The sequence below is a fragment of the Acomys minous genome (assembly GCF_964271855.1).
Source record: "Acomys minous genome assembly, chromosome: 2".
Taxonomy (NCBI): Eukaryota; Metazoa; Chordata; class Mammalia; order Rodentia; family Muridae; genus Acomys; species Acomys minous.
In genome coordinates, this window is record NC_140484.1 from 56264125 (window position 1) to 56288851 (window position 24727).

Sequence of the window (24727 nt, forward strand, 5' to 3'; positions counted from 1 at the left end):
GTTGCCCAGGACTGTTTGGACAGAACTCTTGAGTGGGGCCCAGAAAAAGCCACAAAATTCAATACTCCAAACCTTTATTATTCACCCCAAGGCAATGGGGCACAAAGACCTCCAAGGTCCCCTGACCCACGATTCCCAGTCCCAGCCAGAGCTCGGGTACACATCCGCTCCTACAGACAGCCCTCAGCATCCCACCTGGCTGGGCAGGTGAGGAGGTGGAGTGATGACACTGCAGTCAGACTGAGGGTCCTCTCTCTGACTCTGGCCCCTCCGGGTTACTGTCCCTGTTCCGGAAGTGGTCTCTGCTCCGCTTCTTGCTACCATGGAAACCAACAGCCTCCATCCCTGAGGGGTCTGATGAGGACCCAGGATGGGCAGCTTCTGAGGGTATAACCACCTCTGGCAGTCCCTGAAGGCCACCCCACTCCTCAGCCTCAGGCCCGGCGAGATGGGCTAGCTCCACAGAAGCCTCACCCCCAGCGCCTGACACACACCCCTTCTTTAGGACCCTCTTCCTCTCAGCCCTAGCTTCACTGCCGCGCGCTGGCTTAGTGAAGACTACTCTCCCTTCCCCACAGCTGGAGGGGTCCTGGTTGAAGGACGGGACATAGTCTGTGGGTGATGCCTGGCTGCGAGAGCTCAGAAAGGCCAGGGCGGCCTCACGATTGCTCTGCTCGCTGGCCTCAGCCACATCTTCTAGGCTGTACTTGGTCCAACGCTCGGGGTGTGACACATAATCAGGGACGGGGAGTACCCTGGTTGGGCCAGTGCTCCCATGCACTCTGCTCAGGCTCCCTGGGGGAGTCTGACTTGGGGGAGCCATTGGCCGCTTGAAGCTGCTATTGTCCCTCACACTGGTTTGGGGCACAGAGAGCGGTGCCTGCCGGGCTGCACTCTCCAGACAGTCAAAGATGCTGTGGCTGCGCTGAGAGAAGGTAGAGCTCATGCCTCGGAGGTGGAACGGCTGCACTGAGGTGCTGGGGACGCCCGTGGGGGGTGAGGGAGGGTCATCGGGGCCGGAATCCTCCTGGCCTTCCCCAGAAAGCCTCTCCGGGGACAACACTTGCACCTCAGTACCACTAGGTAAGCTGAGGTCCGAGTCCGAGTCCGAGTCGCTGAGGGAAACGGTGTCAGAAGGTAGGGTGTCATCCTCGGTGGGTTCCTCGGCCTCCAAGCCAGCTTCTGCCTCTGCCATGCAGACCTGGGGGCCCGCCCGACCTGCAGCGAAGCAGCCCGGGTTCCGCCGTGAGGGGTGTACTTAAGGCCGCACCACTCTTCCGTCCTCCCAAGCTCCTCTCTTTCACCTCCACTGTGTGCCAGGCGCCTCTAGTCACAGCCAGGAGCTGGCTGGGTCACGCAGGTGGGCGAAGGCCTCGCGAAGCTGGGTAGCTAAACATCCTTGTGCACACAGATGAGGAGCTGCAGATTAGGTGAGGTTAAGGAGAGAGTCAATCATGAGGTCAGAACAGTGCGGACACACAAAGGCTGAGCGTTGGGAGATGCTGGAAGGAGCTATCCATCAGCCGCCCGCCCCATCACCGGCTCTCCGCAGAGCGCAGCCTATCCGGGTACACATCACCACGGCAGGCACCACTTGGGTTCGGAGAGAGGGCTGGCAGGGCCAGGCACGGAACTGGCCTGGTCGCGGCCCTAATGAAGCCAGTGCTCACCGTTCCAGGGTCAGTCGTCCGTGCACGATTCAATACCCTGCCGGCTTTCCCAAAGCGTCCCGCCGGTTCTCCCGGAGGTAGGGCCACGGTCAGCGCCCACTCTCGCTCGGCTTCCTGGGAAACCGAGTTTCTGGCTGTCCTAATTTTGTGGCTTTAGCGCCCAAGGAACTACAACTCCCAGAAGACAAGGAGTCCCTCTGCCTAAAGCCTGTCGGGACTAGTAATCTTTAGGTATGCGCAATCCCGAAGAACGGAAGTAGGGGTAGGGAGGCGACAAGAAAATCAGCCCGGAATTTACGAAAGAGGAAAAGGCGGAGCCAAAGGCCACGATCCCACAATACTCCAGTGCTAACTGCCAATCGCAAATGGTTGAGGCCTCCAGCGCCGCCAGTCGGAAGCCGCCTGGGCCGGGTCCGTCAGAGGGAGGAAGTGCGTCACTACGCACAGCGAGCGCCAACGAGTTTCCTAGACATTTCCGGCCCTGACCGGAAGTGAGTCGGTTTTTGTGCTCTGTTGGCTTCCTGGAAGCGGGGCGGGACTAAGGCCCTTGTCGTTGGCTTTTGGCATCAAGAGACTTAATCGTCTCTGGAATGTCGGATGGGTTGGTTGGAGCTGTAGAGATTCGAGGCCGCTCCCTTGGGCTCTGCCTCTAGGCGCTTCCTGACGCAGGAACGGATGCATGTTGGACGCCGACCCTACTATTCAAGGCCACACACCTTGGGCCCCTGGGGACCAGAGTCTGAGGCTCCACTGGACTGCTGCTTGCTCCCCCTCCTTCCTACGTTCTCGAAGCCGTGCTGCAGGCCTCCTAACAGCCTTGGCCCGGTGCCCCGTGGGCCTCACACCATAGAACAGAAAGCTCCTCAGACCAGAAGCCAATCTAAACACGGAACAGGCTATAGGGGGTTGGAGGTAGGGGATGGAGGCGGACAAGACCCAGAAAGTCTTAGTTCAAGATTGGGGTTCACTGATAAATCAGCCTCCTGGGAGGCTGCTGGGACTTGGGACCTGGGACCTGAAACCTGAATATTAGCCAGGACTTCTCTAGAGGCCAATTAAATATGCCATCAGCCTGGGGTAGGGGAGTCAAAGGGGAAAAAGGCAGTAGTGATGGTTGCCAGTGACCAGGAAGGTTGCTTAGCCTCAGTTCACAGGACAGATGAGTGGGCTGCCTGCCTGTTACTTCCATGAGACAGTCTAGAGTCCCCCAGCTCAGGGGACATTTCCAAGCAACTAGATACTTGGGATGGGGCAGTGGTCTAACCTTTACCGTGTTGTCCCTCAAAAGCAAGGAGTTCTTGCACTCTGTCCCCAGCATTCTGTGCAAAATCCTCCTGCTATGTGGCCCCTCCTACCGGGCTCAGCCTGACCTGGCACGTCCAACGTGAGTGGAAACGAGGTCAAGGCTGGTGTTAGGTCAGCATTGGGCTCTGGGAACAAGGCGATACAAATGGAGCGCTCACAAGGGGGTGTGCCCAGGGTCTCAGCCCTCCCCACCCACTGTATTTATTTCACAACTTCTCTTTGCAGGTCCAAGTTCAGAGTTGAGCCAGGTCTCTTGGCACCACTGGCACAGGAAGAGATCTGGCAGTCCCGTTAGCATGCCTGATTTTCTCCTCCTTTATTAAATGACTGTTTCAAGATGTAATTACAGTTGAAGGTGTCACGTTAGAAAGAATAGGTGCATCGAAGGCATAAGAGTGCTTACAAACCCAGCTCTTGAAATGGGGGCAGGAAAGGGACAAAAAGGGTTAAAAATATGTGAGCAATATGACCCACAGTGGGCAGAGTGGGTGGACGTGGCCCTCTAGCTCAGCTACATAGCCTCTGGGCAAGTAGCTGTGGAGGTGTGGCTCAGCAGGCAGCGCTCCCCAGGGGTCCCAGAAGTACAGGACCCTGCAAGCCAGGCCAGCTCCACCCCTACATCCCGACATATGCCACCTATGTGTGATGTCAGCCCCCAAAAGGTAACAGGAAAAGTTCAGAACAAAAACTCAAAAGTAAAAAGGCTAAATGTAGCAGAGTAATACAGAAATAATATGTACACAGGCCATGGACCCCAAGGTGGCCTCTAGTCACTCCAGGGGTGGGGCGCTGCAGCACCCCTCTGGTGCAAAGTAAAGGGCCTCAGTACACGGAGCTGTTCCGGATGCCACAGCACAGCACCATGCTCAGAATCATCTCGAAGATCTGTGGGAAGGGAGGGGCATGGTCAGCACCTAGACCCTAGGGAGGGCGGCACCTACCCACCCGAGGCCCTGTACTCACCATGATGACAGCTACCACAATGGCTGCAATACCGATGAGGTACAGCTTCCCGGAAAAGAGCTCATCAATCTTCTGATGGCAGTCATCCTGCAGGGATAGCCAGAGGGTGGGATAAGTCAGGGCCTAAGTCTCGGGCACCACCCTACTCAGTGGTGGGACCTATGCCCCACAGCTTATCTTCTGTCCAAAAATGAATTTAAAACACATGGACCCGCTGCCTATGGCCTCTTATCACAGGGTAGTGGTTTTTTGTTTTTTCCAAGACAGGGTCTCTCTGTGTAGCCTTGGCTGTCGTGGACTCGCTTTGTAAACCAGACTGGCCTTGAACTCACAATGATCCGCCTGCTCAGAGTAGTGTTTTTTGACCTCAATAGTACCCTAGGGTCACCAGTGTGTGTGAGGGACCACTTAAGAGATCAGTTTCCCAGGGTGTTGCAGGGTAACCCAGGCTGTCTGGACCCTATAGGCCACCACCTGAGCTGATCCACGAGCCTTTCTGAGGTCCTGCTTGAAGTACTGATTTTCCTGGTGGGCCACACTCACCCTATCTACCACCCAGGATGGAACGCCCACCCCCATTCCGTGCAACCTTCAGGAGGGAGGTGAGTACGGTGCTGCCTGAGGGGCACAGGCTGTTCCTCAGCACAGTGGTGGTCAGTGCAGTCAGCGTGTTGGAGCCACAGCAGTTGAGCTGTAGAGACCAAGAGCACTGTATCAGCTTTGGAGCTCCAGGAGACAAGGGAAAAGTCAGGCACACAGCACAGTCACTCTAAAATACAACTGGGAGCTGGCCTCTGCCCTGTTTGTCACACTGCACAAGAGTCCTATTCCTCCAAACCCCCAAGAAGATGAGACCCATTAGGTTCCTCCCTGGGGGCCCTCCCCCCCAAATCACAGAAGAGACCCTTAGCCAGGTCCTTTCTTGTTGCTGAGCTCTGGGAAGAGACAGGACTCATCCCCAAGATCACACACACCAGGAAGCCCACAACCCGCCCTCCTGCTCCAGCCTAGCTGTACCGTCTCGTGGAAGGTCTTCACCACAGCCTTGGCGTTGTTGGCGTCGTCATCCACCACAGCCTGCTGAAGGGCCTGGTCATAGAACTGCTTCACATCCTTGGCGATCTGGGAGGGAATCGTGGCCACATGTTGCACAGGGACCGCCACCAAGAGCACTCAACGCCCTCTCAAGTGCTTAGCCTGAGGCCACCTTGTCTGCTGAGTTCCCAAGGCCCTCCTATCAGCAGGCCCCAGGAATTCAAAAAGCACCCTACAACCCACAGGTTCAGAGCAATCCACACTTGCTGTCCCGGGCAGAGGGCACATCTCCCTCGCCAGTGAATCTAGGCTCACCTGATCTTTGTTTACGAAGCCCCAGATGCCAGCAGCCACCTCACAGGCAAACAGGATCACAAGGCAGGTGAAGAACTAGGGAAAAGAATAGATCAGAGGCTCGACCAGCAAGCCCAGGCCCGGGCCTCTAAAGGTACCCACATAACCAACAACTCTGTGCCAAGGGGGTTTGCCATAGCCACCAACCATGTCCTGATTAAGAATGAGCCATGAGAGGCAGCTTGGCCCTGCACTGAGATACCCAACTTCTCTCTCATGACCTTACCACCCTGGTCCCAACTCGGCTGGTGTAGAAGATGCAGCTGACAAACCCAAGAGTCCACAGCCTTCAGGGAGGTACATGCAACAATATGCCCCTCAACCTGGACCTCAGTTTCCTTCTCCCCTTTATGCTACACCCATGGGAAGATTAAAATAATGCAGTGTGCTGTGGTTTCCCCAGCTTACGATACTAGCAGGGCCTCCCTCCCAGGCTGGCCAGGCTCTAGAAGGTATATCTGGAACTCAACACCCGTAGCTAGTGTGGCCAGGAGCACTAGGGCTGCCTTTAAGGGTGAGATGCTCCTCTGGAGTTTATGCTTTTCTCCCTTTTCCAACATGTGTTTTCACTGTCAGACTCAATGGTAATCAAGCAAACCGAAAAACCAGAACACAGAAGTTGCCAGAAGAAACCCTGCTCCCCAGCCCTACAGCCTTTCCTACTTACCGTCCCCAGCAGGCACTGAGACTCCTGGATGGCCCCATAGCACCCCAGGAAGCCCACAAACATCATCACAGCTCCCACAGCAATGAGAATGTAGATGCCTGAGGAGAGAGAGAGCTGAGTGAGCAGGCTGCATGCAACACTGCCCGAGACAGCAACGCCTGACCCTCACACCCACAACAGGCAGAGTTTGGCAACGTAAGCTACTTGTGCCTCAGTGTCCTGCTGGAGGAGCTAACCAGTGCCATCAGAGAACAAAACAGTCATCCAGTGTCCAGAGAACATGGGTATACTTCACAGGTATGCTCTGCCCTCTGTGGCCAGTCACCCACCACCTGCACCTGAGAACAGGACCCCTCAGCACTCACTGTAGAGGGCTGAGGTGGACTACCCATCTTAGTGCATGAAATGGGTGGGTATAAGGGGCGGAGGTCCAGGACTCCCAGTGCTGGGTGAGTGTGAAGGCAAGGGTAAGCTATGCCAGTCACCAACTCCAGGCTCCTCATCTCGGGGACACTGGGGTATAACTGCTCTGCTCACCTGACTCTGAGGACAAGAACCTATGGATGGAGTGGCTGGATGGCTCACAGAACGACAGGGGCTGTTTGAGAAGAACACACAACACTTGCCACTGGCTAGACTGTGAATTTACAAGGGGAGCACTGTGGCCCATGAGGTACCAGCTGGGCCATGTCCCTGTCTCAGTGCCCATAGTACCCCTCAGTCCCTGAGAAAGACCAGTGTCTCTGATGAGCCCTCCATCCCCTGGTCCCTCAGGAGACACAGCCCTTCCCCCCTGTCTCCATGGCAACACTGCGGAGCAGTCCAAGCTTCCTCACACAAAGCCAAGCCCATTGTCCCCTGCCCAGCCAGCCCAGAGGAGAAGGCGCCGTGGCCAGGACCTACTGCCAGACTTAGAAACAGGTCGGATCTTTTGGCTTCACTAAACACATCTGGTCCAGGGGAAACCTCCCACAAGGGCTGCCTGGAAACTGGCTTCCCCTTTGCCCCCCAATGGCAGAGCACCCTTAACCAGGCTGTCCTCAAGCCCTGAAAATCCGACCTCAAGATGTCACTGAATCAGGCTCAGCAGATTCAGGATGCAAACAGGGCACCTGACACACAGGCACTGTCCCAGAACTTTCTAGGCCAAGGTACCCTTCTCCCAGGCCTAGCACATGCCCCATCTGAAGCCCCTGGGGTACTGTGTGGGATGTTAAGCAAGCCCCTGAACCAACTCTCCTAAGCACGAGACAAACCACCTTTTCAGGGTCACATCTGCTCCTAGTTGAGCTCAGTCCAGGGGCAGCAGGGCACTACAGAAAGCCGATGCAGACTGGGCAGGGACATGGCAGACAGCTCCTACCCATAAGCCATGGGCTTTGCTGTCCAGTGCCCAACCTGCCACATAGTCCAGGGCCTGAGACTATTTCTCCAGGGCCCAGGAGTCCATAAGCACAGAAAGGCAGGTGGCTGAGCAGCTTTGGAGCTAGAGCCTGGGGTAGACTAAGGTGAGCACATGAGGGCAGAGTCCTGCTTGCTAGGCTACCCTATCCTAGCTCTGCAGGGCACCCTGCCTCTTCTGCCATACCAAGGCGGAGTGGGAGCACAGGTTTCCCCTTGCGGAAGGCCCAGGGGCAGGAAGGAGTCCTTCATGGCCAGCACTCCCCCGTCTGTCTCTGATACCCAGACCCAGGGGCAGGAAGGAGTCCTTCATGGCCCGTACTCCCCCTGTCTGTCTCTGATACCCAGATCAGCCTTGTGAAGACACCCATGCCCGCTGCTCCACAACAAGCCACAGTCTCCAGATGAGCTGCTGGGTAAAATCCATCCCCTCCTCCTCTCAAGGTACCAGATCCAAGGAGGGATTGCCTAGTGTGGGGCCCTCCTCACTGACAAGCAGACCTGAAAACTGCCATCCCGAACGGCTTTCCTCAAAGGAGACCAGGTTCTGCCCCTGCCCACATTGGCTGGATCCCGCCACTGTCCATTCTACCCATGGGAAGGCTTGTGGGGAAGGAGGAAGGAAAACCAGCCAACCATGGGGTGACCAAAGACCTTGTCTGCCCTGGGGCACTGGGACAGAAAGGGAGAATATGGACTGTTTCTGACTTCCTGGTCGCCACTCAGCCATCAACCATGTCTCCCAAGCCCCTTCTAGGCTCCACACAAGGAGGAGCCACTTCAGACCCTTGATGAGAGCCGGAAGCTTTGAAAGGATAAAACCATCTCCTAATAATGCTTGAGTTCCCAGGGCACCAGGAGGAGAGTTGCCTCCCTCAGCGCAGTGCAATGCAGTGCAGTGCAGCATAGCACAGCATAGCAGCCATCTTCCTGCTTTTCCTGCTTGGGAGGGAGGGAGCTCAGTCCCCCCCACCCCACCCCAGACAGCCTAATAAGGCAGGTGTAGCAGTCTGGCCTGTGCACTGGGGGGATGAAGGGTGGGGGTGGGGAGGGGTGTCTGAGTCATCCACTGTCAACCTAGTATCCAGCCCTCCCCAACTCAGGACTCCTGGGGCCTCAGCTGTTACTAGCGCAGGCATCCAGCCCCACCCTGCCCAGGGAGGTTCAGCAGAAATGCCCATGTTAAAATAAGCAAGGTCCCACAAGGCTCCTGCCCCACCCAGCTGTTTCTCTTCTGCATAGCCTAGTCTCAGATCTGTAGGGTCCCCAGTAGCACCACACCCAACCCAACTCTCAAGAACCCCTCTTGCAGGCAGCCTCCCTGCATAGCACATAGTAGGCCTAGGTCACTGCCAATTCTAACGCCCCCCCCCCCCACCAGACTTAGACCCTCAGCCTCTTCCTGGAAGCCCTCCCTGACTGTCCTGGGCTTGTGGCTAGATCCTGTCTCCTTCTTACTCACCCACATAGAAAGTGCTGGGTGCTGGTCTGTCTCCCAGTTCCAGATAAAGCAGGCTGGTGGTCTGTGGGTCATGGCGTAACCACAGGGCCACACCTAGGATAACACCTCCGGCCAGCTGGGGGGGAAAAAAAATCAGGAACAATGTTATACAGAGGCAAGAGCATTGTAGTGTGATGGAACCTTACCGTGTTTATCATGTAGAACCATCATTTCTAGTCGGGAAGCCAGACCTCAACCAGGACCACGGGTCTGACAACTGTCTGAGCCACTGGGGGCCCCTGGGTCCCACCAGCTCCTCTGAGTTGTGGCCCCAGAACAGAGTTCAAGTGTACCCTCAATATTAAGTGAGATATACAAGAAGGCTTGGGATGAAAAGATGGCTCAATTGTTAAGAGTGCTTTACTTAGCATGTAGAGAGCCCACATACACTGGGTTTGGTAGCGCATGCCTGTCAGCCCAGCAATGGAGAGGTGGAGTCAGGAGGATGAGGAATTCAAGGTCATGTTGAGTTTGAGACTAGCCTGGGCTATATTAAACCTTGTCCCTAAAATAAATTTTTTGTTCCTACTGATGTCAAGTCACCGACTGATCAAACATGCAACATCTTCATCTGAGAAGTGGCCCCAGTGAGCCATCCAGGGTGCTGGTGGTGGGCTCTTCTGGTATCCTGTACCAATGTCCCTGAGATTGTTTAGGGACTGCTATAGGCAGGGTACTGGGAACCCTGTGGTGGGGACATGAAGTCCTCCCTGCCAAGAGGAGTAGGGGTGACAATGTAATGTCACCAGGCCCCTTGGGGAAACAGCAAGGCACCACCTACCGTGGCTTCGTGTGAAGCCCTATAATAGAAGGAACTAGAAGGAGGTGGCCCTTAGTACAGAACAAGGGAGAGGCATTCCCCCCCCTCCCCCCGCCACCCCAGGCCTCCTTCTTGCAGGGCTCAGTGGCTCTCCTCAGCAGAGACAGTAAATGGAAACTGAAACCTGGGCCTGATAAAAAAAAAGCACCAGGTGGCCCGTTTCCCACCCTGGGGATCCAGGCCAGGACATAAGCTTGAGAAAACTCTGGGGAACCCCCACGCGGGTTCAGGAAAGAGGACCCATAGGACCCACCTACCTCCTCTACCCTACAATCTTGTCCTCTGCCTAACCCTCAGAGAGGAAGTGGGGGGGGGGCACACTCTCCAGAGCACCGTCTCCCATCCATGGCCTGAGAAAACAGGGTGTGCAGAACAGCAGTCAGAGCCACACCGCATACCTGCTGCCCAGTCCACAAATGCTGTAAAGGCAGGGACCTCGAGGGCACCCTCATGTGCCTTAGTGATGCTGGGAATCCCTACAACTTCCAGAACCTTACAATGACAGCTCTGTGCCTACACACCCTTAAGAGGGTAGCCTTCAGCTTGGGCAGCAGAGGCAGGAGGGCAGGGCACGGCATAGGCTCCAACAGGCAGCACTGTGCCCAACTCCTCCTGAACTGGCTTGAGGGGAGGAGGTGACTGGCCTGAGTTGCCCTGGCAACCTGGCTTTCTCTGCAGCTTTGAAATGTCATGTATTTTGTTTAAGAATCGGTCCAGAGGCCACTCTTGAGATGTCAGGGCAGGAGAAGAAGGTGATATGCCTACTCCCTAGGCTTCCCTCTGCGACAAAAATGACCCTATGGTGACAAACCCTGATAGTCACTGAGGCTGGGGGGCAGGTGGTGGGTCACCCTGCCTTCCTCAGTCTGTGTGCTGACCTGTAAAACAGCTGCAACCATGCAACCATGTCTGACTCAAGCTTCTCTGCGGTAGAGAATATTCTCCGTAAGCTAGAGTCAGAAGTGGGCGAGGCACGATGGCCGGCCTGCTAATGTGAGTGTCTGGCCAAGCCACCACTACAGCCAGGTTTTACGAAGGAGGTGGGGTCAGGAAGTTAACTCCAGAAAAAGTCTCTGGGCTTTAGTCCTTTAACTGACAAGCCTGAACCAAAAAATGCTGAGGACCTGTGGCTTTCAATCAGAAGAGAGGCCAAACTGGGGCAGGGTGGGGTGGGGCAGGGTGGGGTGGGGCAGGGTGGGGTGGAATGGGGTGGGAGAGGAGAGCAAGCAGGGAATGGGGGACTTGGCCACTCACCCCATTGTCCCAGAGGCAATCAGAGCTGAGTGAGAAGGAATGCCAGGCACTGGGCTGGCTGCCTCCAGCAAAGTGACCCTCTGACTGCCTGCTTTAGGGAAAGGGAGAGGGGAGGCTGGGTAAATTAAGGAGCCCAGGAAGGTAAGACAAGGGTCTTCAAGGAGTAAGAGGCTAGAAAGGACACTTGGCTTCAAAATGCAAGGAACTTCCAAGACTACACCAAGAAAGTGGAACTACCCACGTGTCAGGAGCTAATACACACACAGAGAAAGGGCAGGCAAGTACAGGTGGGGCTACCCTCCTGACATCACAAGGCATCACGGAGTCATAGGGAGATTACAAATCTACACACGAATCCCACATTGCCACCGGGTGGGGTGTGGAGCGCTGTGGCACAGGCAAGCAGTTTGCCGCTTCTGAGAAAGTTAGCTGGTGCCTCCCACTCACCATAGCCAGCCCTGCACCTCAAGCTTTACAGCCGTGTGCGTTCCCTGTTAACACCCCAAGCTACAGCAGTCTGTATGTCCTTTGGCCGGTGAATAGAAAAGGCCCTGGGTCCGCCATATTGCAGAAGCTCCGGGAGAAAGCACACACACCCGTGAGACAGCATGGAGGGCAGTCCAATTATGCAGAGAGAAAGGAGAACACGGAGGACAAAGCAGCTGGTGCCTTCTGACTCTCTTCATATGGAAGCAGAGTTCAGAGCTCGTTCAAGACAGCATCAGTGATGATAACCCAGCAGAAGTTCTGGGGTGAGAAGGGATAAAAGGGACCACAAAGGGCCCCAGGATGCTCTCTCGATGGTGCTAGCAGTTCCATGGGGGTCTAAATGTTGGCTAGGTTATATGTGGAGCACAGCTGCAGAAAGCTGTTTAACTCCGCCCTCCCTCCCGTCCCTGGATCAGGGGGCTCTGCTAAACCAGGCCCAGGAAGGGTGTGTGTGTGTGTGTCGGTGTGTGTGTGTGTGTGTCCGTCTAGGTGATCAGCAGCAATCAAGCACACATCTTGTCTACAGAACCACAGGTTCAGAATGATCTGCAAAAAATGGAGCAACACTCACATCCATCAAAACAAAACAAAAGAACCAGTCCGGTGTCCATGGAAACATGGAGTGTTGCCACTAGATGGAGGCCCAGGTAAGGCAAAGGATGGCTTGAGCCTCTAGCTGTGTCATATCTGAGCTGGGGTACCACAGGCCCATCTCAGTCTCCTCCATCCTCACCTTCATTTGTAAACTGGGGAAGTAATGAGCATAGGCTGCTACATATGACGTCACTGTATTTAGCTCTGGACAGAGCCGAGGAGGTGATCGACTATGAATCAAACCAACAGCAGAATCTGGGATCTCTTCACGCGTCTACCCGGGGGCCTAAGACACCTCTGCCCAAAGCTCCCCTTCTCCAGGTGGCACTAGCACCTGCTCCTGAAGCCTAAGACACCTTCTGCTTCGAGGCGGGGTGGGAAGCACCCAGGTGGCACGTCCAGGTTCCTGGAGCTCCTCCCACAGCACAAAAGGATGCATTCATGACTCTGTGCTTCCTCCTTCTTGAGGACTCTAATACATAACAGACTCAAACTTTAACGAGATGAGTAGCTGCCTGCCAAGCATGCTGGGTCCCTGCCCGGCTGGTCTTGTGGTTTTCCAGAAGTGACTGAAAGAGAACAGGCCCGGGGCAGCATTTTACTCTGTGCTAGCTGCCCACTGCCTGCCCTTAGCCAGATCTCAGATGGGGGCTTTTCTGGAGGTTTCCTATTACTACCCATACATACCCCTCCAGGAGGGAACAGGGCTCCTGTCACCCCCCCCCCCCCCCCAGATACCCAGTGTGCTCCAGAAGGCTGACTGTGACATCAGCTTGTTCCTTTAGGGGACCGTTTGTGTCTCAGGAGAAGAACCAGAGGCAGAAGCAGACAGGGTTGGGGCTTACTCAAGACCTCCTGGGTACATGGTGCACACTGGAAGGTGCTCAGAAGGTGCCTGCCCATCTAAGCAATGGGGAGGTGCTGAGGGTCCAAGAACCTCCCCTTTGGCAGCAGAGATCGTGAAGACCAAAGGCAGTGGGCAAAAGAAGACTTCTCTGAGCAGCTGGGATAAGTAAAGAGGCCCAGACTGGCTGTTTTTAGGAGCTGGGGCATGGGTGAAGAGGCTGATGGAGAGAGATGATGACTTAAGCCCTTCCAAGCTGGGTCCCTGCAGGTTGACCTTATGTGCTCAGGCACCACAAGGCCTCGGGGCCTGGGCTGGGAATGGAGGATGGGGACGTGTCCTCTCTGGGAGACACTGGGTCCCGCTCAGGCCTTCCTATGAGGTAAAGATCTGCAGTCCACCGAAGGAAGCTCAGGAAGGAAGCTGGAGAGAGAGGCAGGAATCCTTGCCTTGGCCAGGAAGCAGGGTTCCTTTCACAAGGCCCCTCGCCTCAGGAAGCCACTGTCCTAGCATCTAAAAATAGGCAGCAAAGTAAAAGCCTACCTCTGGGGCCCAACTGACAGGCTGGGGGGTAGTGGTGTAAAGAGCCAAGACATGGCCATGGGAGGATACACTGCTGTCTTGAGGTACAGGAGATTGGGCTGGGCCACCCCAGCTGGGCCCCTTTCAGGGCCAGCCTACATGGCTCCTTCTCAGGCAGAACACTTGCCCCACACCTGCCCTCCTCTAGGAAAGCCAGGGTCTCTTGAGACCCTGAAGGGAGACTGTGTGGACCCTGATGGCCACAGTGTTCTGCCAGAGATGAGGACAGCAGAGGCTGCAGGGAAGCCAGGCCCCTTCAAATGGTCTGCTTCAGAGAAAGCTCACGTATAAGGACAAAGGGAGGTAGGGAACTGAAAGCAGGTAGAAGAGTTCTACGTAGCTCTGGTGTTGTCACCAGCAGCACTGAGGGGCTTCCATCGGTTTCAGGTTAGGGATGGCCCTCTGTCCCAACCATGTCCCAAGGCAAAGCTGTGGGGCAGGCGTAGCCTTACAGGCCACTTTGGCTATGGAGCATGGTGACAGAGTGGGTTGCAGTTCTACCCCCACGCCACAGCTTCCTCATGTGGCAACTAGTTGTTTGAAAACCTCAGCCCCCTTATCACCAGCAGAGGGTTTGATAACAGCCTAGCAGAGTGCTACTTTGGGTGAGCTGGGTGCGTCGTTATCACGGTTTTCAGGGCACAGAAGATGACTGTTCTCAGGGGCAAAGGCCAGGCCGTGCTCCGGGGACGGGGACTTTTACCCATGAAAAGTTGTGAAAGGCCCAGCAGTGGTGGTGGCACATGCCTTTAATCCCAGTACTCAGGGGGCAGAGGCAGTGAGTCTGAGGACAGCCTTGTCGAGAGAGAGAGAGAGAGAGAGAGAGAGAGAGAGAGAGAGAGAGAGAGAGAGAGAGACAGAGAGAGAGAGAGAGAGAGAGAGAGAGTGAGTGTGTGTGTGTGTGTGTGTGTGTGTGTGTGTGTGTGTGTGTGTGTGTGTTCCAGGACAGCCAGGGAAAGCCTGTCTCAAAGAACAGACAGACAAACAAAAGTTGTGAGGCCAATAAGCACTAGTAAGTGGGTGGCAGCTACAGTATGTGCTTGCCACACACCACAAGCCCTTGCAACTCCGGGTCCCATTCCAGAGCACAGCTATGGGGTTTCAGGAGAACAGGTGGCCTGGGTTTCCTCACTCCTACACCCCGCCACACCAGATACCTTTATCTTTAATTTATTAATTAAAAAAAAAATTTTTTTTTTGAGACAGGGTTTCTTTGTGTAGCCTTGGCTGTCCTAGACTCGCTTTGTAGACCAGGCTGGCCTCAACTCACAGCAATCTACCTGCCTCTGCCTCCCGAGTGCTGGGATCAAAGGCGTGCGCCACCACCGCCCAGCCTCGCACACCTTTAACCAACGCTGATGCTCAGCCACAGGTGAAAGCACAGATAAACAAATCATAGGGTGCCACAGAGCCACCCTGAGAAAGCATGGATACAGCACAAGGTGAACACGGGGTACTGGGGGGACCCTATCACCCAGCATCTTCTGCCCCAACTGCCTTGTTGCCAGGATCTTGGCCTGGGTTAGCAATTCAAGGTGTTTGGGGGCCATAAAACTCTAGGCATTGTGGTTATGAGGCACCTCCCTGCACTCCCAGGCCTGCAGCCCTCCCCAGACTCCACATGCAAGGGAGGCAGAGTGCTTACTCTCAACAACCCTGGTAGTTATATTTTGACAGCCAGCTCAGGATGCCCACCACTAGCTGATTACTGGCCAACCACTTGTGAACCGTTCCCCCCACAGGCACAGCCCCCCCCCACCAAAAATGGTTTTGAATGACAATAGTCTATACCCTGCAGCTAGTCAGGCAGAGTAGCTTAGACGGGATCCAGAACTCTCAGTCCCTCCCTCCCTCCCTCCCTCCCTTTCTCTCTTCCTCTGTCTCCCTCCCTCCCCCTCTCTCACTGGCATGCCAGGTTGGGGTATATTCTACTGAACAGTTGAAAGGCACCAAAGGCCAGTTCTCAGGACACCTGGTTCTCTAGCAAGAGTCCTAGGAACAAAATGAGTGCCTCTAAGGCCTCAGGGACACACCACAGCACTTACAGCATGCCCTACCTGGTTCCCTGGCATCAGGGCCCACGCCACAGGTACCCAGACTTCTCCACAACTTTGCCCTCCCCACCCCACCCCCCAACACCTGAGCCCCTTTCCAAAGGCCAGGCCTGTGTGCAAGGGTGACAGCCTGCTCTCTCCCTGGGGCATCTGGACTCTAGGCCTATCATCGATTTTATGACTGAGGTTCCTCCCCTTTGTGGGACTCTGGGTACTGGAACCAAAGGGGCAGTTGTTGGTGCCCTCCTGGAACAGCACAGATGCTCTGTTTGAGGTAGGACTGAGCTAGGAGGGGAGTACAGAGAGAAAGCCTGAAGAGTCCAAAAAGGATGGGGGGGATGGCTCTTAGGAGGTGGTGATGTGTGGGAACCCAGCAGGGGCTGCCAGGGGCTTGCCATTCTTGACTCTAGCTCTGTGCCCTCCAGGGCTCAGCCGTCTTTGAAACCAGCCCAGGGATGAACCACACACTTCCCCTTCTCAGGCAGCCCAGCCCAGTGATTGTCTTTCCCAAAGCTGAGTGAGCAGACAGCCTGGGGAACAAGGGAAGTCTGCTTTCCCACTGGTGAAACTAGGCACAGGAAGTCCTCAGCCTACCCAGAGCCCACAGGATTGCAGCCCCTCTGCCGGAAGGAAGGCAGCAGACTGCTAGGTGACAGACAGTCATGTGCAGTCTGGAGAATTAAATGCCAGTTAAGAGGCTGTAATCAGCCTTTTGTGGTGGGACTGGCTGCCTGGGCTACTGGAAGGGGGCCACCAGCAGCCTCAGGCTGGAGGAGCAGCCAGTTCTGGGCAACGGACACAAGCCCTATTCCAGTAAGGACTGGTAGCAGCCTCCTCCTCTTAACCCACCTGCTCCTACAGAGACATTATCACACAAAATTACAGACCCACCCCAGGACATAGGCTGGCAGGGTGATAAATAGGGACACCATCCCCTGCTCTCCTGCCCTAGTCCCACCAAGAGTCAGGAGGCTGGTCCCTCTACCGGAGACAGGTTTCCACCTTGCTTCTAAGAGCATCTTACGTGGTCCTTGCTCCTCACTGCTCATCCTTCAGATTTGTGTCTTGTCTCACGTATCTGAACAAGCTGGGTCAAGTGTGGGTCTCGCTTGGCCCAAGAAGGGCTGGTGGGCATGAGAACATGCAGGCTAGGGTGCCTGGGATGTCCCCTACCACAGAAAAGCCCCTTTAATCTTTAAACTGGAAATTTTAAAAAAGTGCCCATCAAGACATTTTCTGCCAACCGAATCTTCGCTTCCTCAGCCCCCATGCCCACCGCGGGCCCACAGGGCCTCTCAGCCCCCTCCCCGGGCACATCTTACATCATTCCTCGGCTTTCCTTGGCCCAACTCCCTGTTGGACATCGTGCCCAGCATCCATTTCCTGAGCCTTCTCTGTGCCAAGCCCCTCGTTCCACTCTGGAGTGCATTAGCTCGTCTGTCCGCAATCCCTGGAGACAGAGACCCTAAGAACTCTCTCCCACTTCACAGGGAGGAAGTCGAAGACTGAGGACCAGAGCAGTGGGGCGGGGGGATCCCCAAAGGTTCAACTTTACATCAGGGAACAATCAACCAAAGGACAAGCCTTGTCACACGGGACACAGAAGGAGCCCCTTCTGCCAGGATGGGTGTTCAGTCGTTGTGGCCTGGCTCTGCTCCATTTCCCTGCCCACTGTGGGGCCAACATGGGTGGGAAAGAGAGGTCCATGGGATTGAGGAAGGATACGGTTTCCACTGTTTTGCAGTCAGTAACCAGGCCCCTGAGAGCAGGGAGAGGTTTCCTAGATCCTCAATAGAGAGCACCCCAGGGACGTGTTGGGACTCCACCCCAGCTGCCTGGGAAACAATCTACCTCACCCAGCCCCAGTTCTCCAGGGAGCCTGGGGTGGGAGCTGGGGTTACCAGTTGTATAAGGTGGGCGGGCCAAAAAAGAAATACCCCGCAGGGTCCTGATAGCCTACATCTGAGGCCAGTGGCAGGGACGGGCACTTCCTAGGTGTGCATTTCACTCCCTGCATGGCTCAGAGTGGGCAAACACTGACCAACACAGCTACCCAGCCAAGACCCTAGGGCAGATGCCCAAGCAGAGCAAGTTTAACCCCATCACCCATGTTGCTCCCCTGAGTGTCTTCCCTAGGGTCACTATGATTGACAATCAGGGTCTCCCCTCCCCCCGGACTGGACGTGCAACATAGTCCCCGCTGAGTCCAGTCCAGTATCTGCCTATTCCCAACATGCTATTACCCCCACCCCACCCTGCCCTGGGATCCTCAGCCATCTAAGATGGAAAACAGGTGTCCCCTGTCTTACATACTCACTCAAGGGGCCATCTTACAAGTTTGGCTGTCCCAGCTTCAACTTCAGAGACACACACTGTTTTGGCAAAAGCTCATTTCTTCCTGAGGAAAGGAGGGTTGGGCAGCACTGTCCAGAGGAGTGGCCAGCACTGCCCACTCAAGGCCCCACAGGCAGGTCTGTCTGTTAGACTCCCCACTCCCAACCCACTCAGGGAACTGGACACAGGCACACACCACCAACGGTTACATGCCAGCAGTGAAGACAGTTGTGACCCAGGGTCCCTTGGAGACCCTTCTATACCCAAGTCTCCATTCCAAGATGGCCAAATGGGCCTGTGCCTCTTTCCAAAGTGGAGAGAGCCCACTTCAGACCCTGTATGTCTATAAAGATCTCAAATCTCTGGTTTGTACAGACCCCAGATCTTTGCACCACCCTTGCCTGCGCCAACTCAGAAGTGCACACCCTCTTCCTCTCAAAAGCATCCACAGGACCTTAAGGGCCAGGCCCCGGCTGTAATCTGTGCCAGAGACGACAGACAAGGAGGAGGGGCAGCTGAGGGCTGGGGCTGGGCAGGAACTGGGGCATGGTGAGGAGAGCAGCACGCGGGCCGGCCACCTAGCCCTCTAGGCCCGGAGCTCGGGCCTCCCAGGGTGGCAACACCAAGCTGGAGGGTAAGCAAGGGTGGAGTAATAGTGGAGTGGGCATCTCCAAGGCAAGTAAGGAGTATGCCCCCACCACTTCGAGGCCGCCCATCCAGGGGCGGTGGCTACGATGAGCTCATGGGGGCGGGGCGCCAAGATCCCGCCCTTCTCGAGCCCCCTCAGTGCTCGCGAAGCAGGATGGTCCCCAAAACAGCGTTCAGAAGGATACATGTACCCCCTTCACAGCTGAGGGCTCTGGGTTACGTGGCTCTAGCCCGCAGACCCTTGCACCGGTCTCCAGCACTCAGAGGAGACAGACCAGCGATCTCCTGATTTCCTGGCCCCAGAAGCCCCTCGAGCGGAGGCCCGGAAGCTTCGCTCTCCGCCCCAACCCCGCTGGCGAGGGGCGCCAGGCCCCTGACCGGCGCACGGAGCCCACAGGTGGCGTCGCAACTTCGCGGCTGCGCTGCGCTTTCTTAGCTGGGCCTAGCGCACTGCCCGGCCTGGCTGCGGTGAGGTGAGCCCCGTCCCCAGTGGCTGCTCACCCAGAAGACGAAATTGAAGACGAAGAGCAGGTATTTGATGCATTTGGTGCAGCCCTCCACCCCCATGGCGGCGCGCGGCCTGCGGAGCTTGAGCTGGTCTTAGAGCGAGCGGTCTGGGGATGCAGGACCGGGGTCCGGGACTGGAAGATGGCCAAGGGCCCTGGCGGACCAGAGAACTTGGGGTGCGGAGAGAGAGACGCGGGGTAGAGAAAGGTTGGAGGCCTAAGCAGGAGGCGCGAGAGTCGCTACTGCTTTGAAGCCAGGGCGCGCTCGCTTGTACCGGGCGCGCGCCGAGCACCGCACTCTTTATAGACCGCTAGGTCCCACCCCTCCGAGGCCCCGCCCCAAAGACGCTCCGCCCAGACCCCGCCTCCCGCCTGCGGGGTGCTGGGACAAGGGGTGCTTGGGTGCTGCCATCTCAGTCCAGAGTAACCCGTTCGTGAACTCTGTGCAGCTGGTTCTTGGGGCATCGGTACACTGTGCGTGCGCAGGATGAATCCCCAAGCTTCCTGAAGGTTCCCAACCCCCAGGGCGGGCTGATGGGTTGCTACTAAGACTGACCACAAGATTACCCCCACCCCCACTACACTCCCGCAAAAAACAAACAAACAAACAAACAAACAAACAAACAAAAAACCCCACTTACTTCCTCCTTTACTGGGGTGTCTTGGACTTTTCTGAAGGGTTCCCCAGTGGAAGTGTCTTGACAGGAAAGAGTCTTCAAAGTTAGCATGTTTTGTGTATATTGATCTCCTATGCAGGAACTTGGATGGGCCTGAAGTTCTGGAATGGAATTCAACATAGCCTGGCTAATCCCATGTCTCACAGATAGAGTCCCTGGCTGCAGTCACTGGAGAAGCCTTTGAGAAGGTCAGTAGTGTACCCAGTAACTCTAGCCAATCCTATGGGTGGAGCACCCTCAGAGGCACCTTCAAAATACTATACTCATGTTATCCTTCCTGTCCCTTCCAAGAGTCTGTCCTCCATCCTCTGCCTGGTTCCCTGAAAACCGGGGCTATAAGGAAGTGAGGAAAGATTCAGAGTTGTGGTGCTCCCTTCCCAAGTGAGGAAGGGCTACTGTCACCATAGATGACATTCTTATGAACTTCTTGGCACCCTCTCCCAAAACTGGAGGACAGCTGGGCTCTTTTGTCAGCAGGGACTCACTGAGAACTGTGGAGGGCCAGTTCCCAAGAGCCAGCCTTTTCCAGGTCATTCTGTGTTTTATGAGCAGTTAAGGAGATGTTCCCTATAGGGCTCACCCCAGGAACCCCTCTGGCTACAGGGCACTGGAAGTATGTTCACAAAGGAGTGTGTGTGTGTGTGTGTGTGTGTGTGTGTGCACGTGTGTGTGTGTTAATTTTGAGACAATCTCACTATGTAGCCTTGGCTCCTGGAACTCACAAAGCTCTGCCTGCCTCTGCTTCCCAAATGCTGCGATTATAGGTGCAGGACACAATGCCCAGTAGTCTAAAGAACTAAAATTTTGAACCGTGTATAATTTACATGGAAGACTGATGATTGGCGAGCAGCTGCCTGGGTGAGGTAGCTTCTCTGCTGGGCTCGTGGGTTTCTTGCAGGTTAATTTGTGCACTTGCTTTGGCTTCAGGCTGGTATAGCTGTTACAGTAAAAGATTATGCCTAATGCATAGTTCCTGGAGGCTGAAATGATGTCACAGTAAATGTAACTCAAGCCACTAATGCTGAAGTGACATCAAAATAAAAGTCATTTGAGGCAGGGCATGGCAATCCCAACCCAGCACTCAGGAGGCAGAGGCAGGCAGATCTCTGTGAGTTTGAGGCCAGCCTCGTCTACAAACGAGTCAAGGACAGCCAGGGCTCTGTTACGCAGAGAAATCCTGTCTTTAAAAAACAAAGCAAGAAGTCACTTGAGTCTAAGGAGGGAGTCTTTGAGGATTCTTTTTGTTTAAAGGGTCAAAGAACAGTCCTTGCGTGTACAGAGGTGAGTACCTACTCTCTCATCAGCCCTACACTGTCTCCAGTGATGGGGACACCTCATGCCTAGAGTGGGGTTGCACAATGAAGGTCATGCAGGGCCAGCTGTTTTGTCTATGTGCTGTATGGGGTATATCAGTTTTTTAGTGGATGCCACTGTATTCCCAGAACTGCTCCAAATACTATGGGCCATGGCCACTGTCTTTGGGGCCCTTAGGCTAGATCATATCAGTGCCAAGGAGAAAGTTTCCAGGATGCTTGATCAACCATGGTGGGTAATACTTTGTGGAGCAGTTTTCCTCCAAATTAGAACATCTCATTCTGGAGGGAAGGTTTGTTAAGACTCAGGAAGTAAGTGGCTAACAAGGCTCAAAAGTTCCTGAAACTTACAAAGTCCTTTCCTCCCCCAAAGATATGTAAACAGGAAAAGAGCCGATGCTCTGACCTATTGAGGTGCCAATCTCCAGGCTTCCAGCTTTTGTGAGCCATAACCCATGTTGGGGTTTTTGGTGAAACAGCTGCCTTGGTTTGTCCCTAATGCTGTAAGTAACCCCTCATCCATATTCCTTTAAGTAGCCCACATCAACAGATTGGTTTTCCAAGTTGGACTTTGGTAGAATTTTTCTTTGGTCTATTGTCAGTTCCCAATCTGGAGTGAATGGATGGATGTTCATGTTGCATCTCCCCGTGGAAATGACTCACAATAGACCTGCACCATGCGTCTTAGAAGAACTAAGGTGGATCCAGACCCTCACACCTGAAAAGCCTTGTGGGCTGGAAGAACCATTCCAGGGCAAGGCACGGCCAGGAGCAGATGTAGGCAGGAGAAGGCCAGACAGGTCTGAGGTAGGTGGAAGGCAGACTTAGGCTGCGTTCTGTCCCGACGGAAGGGATTAGGGTAAAGAACAATCTCATAGGTTCCAGGAGACTTGCTGAGAGTACCAGTTGCAAGGGAGTATATGGGACCGCCTTGCAGGCCTGCATATCTAAGTGCCCTACTTAACGTCCTGTCAGCCAGGCCTTGGGAGGACGTGGGGGAACCGAGGGGCCCGCTTGGTCGGACATGTGTAGGTGGGTACTCAAAGAGTGCATCAGAAAAGGTTCCCTGTGGTCAGCTCTGCCTGACAACATCTCTCTCTCTTCTTGGTTCCAAGAAACCAGTGATGAAGGCAGATGTGCTATGGTAGGGAATGAGGGAGAAAGCCCAAGCCTGGGATTGGAAGTGCCTCCCTGCTTCCCCCTGCCCACCAGGTGTGGGAAGGTGGGAAGAAGAGACCTTCTCAGCCAGGGCTTGTCTCAAAATTCTCCTGTCTCTATGGCTCTGTATTGGCTTCTCAGTTTCCCCAAGTGTGACAGAGGTGGATAAAGGCAATATGTCCTTGTCACTTGGAGCAGGGCCTGGCCTGTGGGAAACTCAAGGTCAAGTCTTTTTTGGCCCAGTCCCAGGGTCTTGTGACTCACTCCACTGAGGACTCCCGCTGTGTGTGTTTGGCAGGAGGTAGGAGGGGAGAGGTTGTTGCAGAACCACCCTGTTTCTCTGTTTGCTAAAATTTCAGGAAGATTACCCCCAAAACGGACTGTTTATGCAGAGCTTGCTCAAGCGAAGAGGTTGGCCGCCGTCACTTCTGCTTGCTAGAGATTCATAATGCAGGTCAGGGAGTTAGACAGCTGAGTGTTGAAGGAGTTGAGCATCCACAGACAGGCAGATCAGTGCCAGATAAAACTCCTGTGAGCATCGCCATAGATACAGGAAATGCAGCCCCCTGCTTTCCAGGTGCCACCCCTCTGCTGATGAAATTCATTCTGTTCATTCACGGGGAACAGAAGGGGATCTGTCCTCCAGAGCAGAGGAAGGGCTGAACATTATAAAGGTCCTGAGCCCGTGTCTTCTCAAAGAAGACTGGAGGTTTCCTCATCCAGAAAGGTCAGAGGCAGAACGAGATGAAGCAAACAAGACAGTCTCAGCATTTCTCCCCAGGGTTCTAAAAGGGATGATTCGGCAAGATGGAAAAGGTACCACACAGGATGGTGTGCTGGTAATCCAAATCGCCTATGAGACATACGTACCTACGGGCGTGTGAGGGAGTTTCTCAGCTGGGTTGACTAAAGAGGGAAGACCCACCCTGTGTGTGGGCAGCACTATCCTGTGGGCTGGGGGGCCCGGAACTGAGTGAAAATCAGAAAGCGAGCTGTTCGCGCCAGCGTTCACCTCTGCTTCCTGATACAGTTGTAATGTGACCAGCTGCCTCATATTCCTGAGGCCTCGCCCTCCACTGTCATTGCAGACTGTGTACCCTTGAACTGGGAGCCTGGATAAGTCTTTCCTTCCTTAAGTCACTTTGTCGGGTATTTTTTGGCACAGCAACAAGAAAATTAACAGATGGATGAGTAAACGTGTTTAACAATGTGGCGGGTATTAAAATCAACAATGCAAAAGACAAGCATTTCTATAGACTAGTAATGAGTAATCCAAAAACGGAGTCTAAATGATTTAGAATGGCAGCAGGAAGAACAAAGCATCAAGGGCTAAAGTCATTAAGGATGTGTGAGGCTTGCAGACTTGGAAGAAACCAAGGATCTAATCATGTGCTCGAGGATCTGACTTTCACAGGTCAAAGACAAAATTATCATTCAGGACGTAGCCCTTCAGAATTCGTCTGGCTTTTTACATGCTGCTTCTAAATTCAAGGCTATTTTATTTTCTGTTTTTCAAATCATACTTTATTTGTGCTTCTCTCTCTCTCTCTCTCTCTCTCTCTCTCTCTCTCTCTCTCTCTCTCTCTCTCTCTCTCTGTGTGTGTGTGTGTGTGTGTGTGTGTGTACATGTATGCATGCTATAGCATATGTGTGGAGCTGAGAGGACAACTACGTTCTCTGTTTTCACTATGCTGGTTCTAAGGGTTGAACTTAAACCAGCAAGCTTGGAAGCAAGCACCTTTACCCACTGAACCATCTTGCCAGCCCTGACCCTAAGTTCCCAGGGAAAAGCAATGGACTCAAAATAGCCATAACAAGTTTGAAAAAGAACAAAGTCAGAGAATTTATACTTCTGGATTCACACTACAAAGCTTGAGTAGTCAGGAGAATATAGTTCTAAAGTCAGCTATGGTAGGACATGGCTGTAGTTTTAGCATTTAAAGGTTGAAGTCAGGAGAGTCAGGAGTTCAAAGCCAGCTTGGGCTACATGAGACCTTATCTCCAAAAGGGAAGGGGAGGACAGAGAAACAGTATAAGGACAGCTATTTTAAGTCTGCTTTCTATTGCTGTCATAAATGGCAGGACCAAAAGCAATTTGGGGAGTGGTTTAGGGTTACCCTTGCTGTGACAAAACACTATGAGTAAAGCAACTTGGAGGAGAAAGGAAGTTTATTCTGCTTACACTTCCATATAACTGTTAATCATCAAAAGAAGTCAGGACAAGAACTCAAAACAGGGAAGGAGCCTGGAAGCAGGAGCTGATGCAGAGGCTGTGGGAGGGTGCTGTATTCTGGCTTGACCTCATGGCTTGCTCAACCTGGTTTCTCCATCACCCACAATGGGCTGGGCCCTCCCCCATCAATCACTAATTAAGAAAATGCCTTACAGGCTTGCCTATATTATGGAGGCCTTATGGAACCCTGATCTCTCTCTCTCTCTCTCTCTCTCTCTCTCTCTCTCTCTCTCTCTCTCTCTCTCTCTCTTTCTCTCAGGCATTTTCTTAATTGAGGCTCCCCTCTCTCAAGTGACTAGCTTATGTCAAGTTGACATAACCCTGT

At 54.3% G+C, this 24727-nt stretch overlaps 2 protein-coding genes and 1 long non-coding RNA gene across 3 annotated transcripts; 1 reads left to right on the forward strand and 2 right to left on the reverse strand.

Moving 5' to 3' along the window:
* Window positions 1–57: 57 nt before the first annotated feature.
* On the reverse strand, window positions 58–3128 carry TSSC4 (tumor suppressing subtransferable candidate 4). The gene is made up of 2 exons (XM_084757183.1): window positions 1671–3128; window positions 58–1419 (listed from the first exon to the last, which is right to left on the reverse strand). The coding sequence occupies exon 2, from the start codon at window positions 1193–1195 to the stop codon at window positions 236–238; it is 960 nt and encodes a 319-aa protein (XP_084613309.1). The 5' UTR covers window positions 1196–1419; window positions 1671–3128; the 3' UTR covers window positions 58–235.
* On the forward strand, window positions 2455–3677 carry LOC311583531. Its single transcript, XR_014774562.1, has 2 exons — window positions 2455–2582; window positions 3201–3677. It is a non-coding gene; the product is annotated as an uncharacterized lncRNA (long non-coding RNA).
* CD81 (CD81 molecule) lies at window positions 3267–19298 on the reverse strand. The gene is made up of 8 exons (XM_084757210.1): window positions 19017–19298; window positions 8858–8972; window positions 5995–6092; window positions 5289–5363; window positions 4956–5060; window positions 4528–4629; window positions 3939–4025; window positions 3267–3860 (listed from the first exon to the last, which is right to left on the reverse strand). The coding sequence occupies exons 1-8, from the start codon at window positions 19080–19082 to the stop codon at window positions 3798–3800; spliced, it is 711 nt and encodes a 236-aa protein (XP_084613336.1). The 5' UTR covers window positions 19083–19298; the 3' UTR covers window positions 3267–3797.
* Between the last annotated feature and the right edge of the window lie 5429 nt (window positions 19299–24727).

Coding starts and splice junctions, on each gene's coding strand:
- CD81 (XM_084757210.1), bottom strand. CDS start 19,082: ATGGGGGTGGAGGGCTGCACCAAATGCATCAAATACCTGCTCTTCGTC. Junction 8,973..19,016: donor TCTTCAATTTCGTCTTCTGG/GTGAGCAGCCAC, acceptor TTTCCCCCCCAG/CTGGCCGGAGGTGTTATCCT. Junction 4,630..4,955: donor TGAAGACCTTCCACGAGACG/GTACAGCTAGGC, acceptor TGGTCTCTACAG/CTCAACTGCTGTGGCTCCAA.
- TSSC4 (XM_084757183.1), bottom strand. CDS start 1,195: ATGGCAGAGGCAGAAGCTGGCTTGGAGGCCGAGGAACCCACCGAGGAT.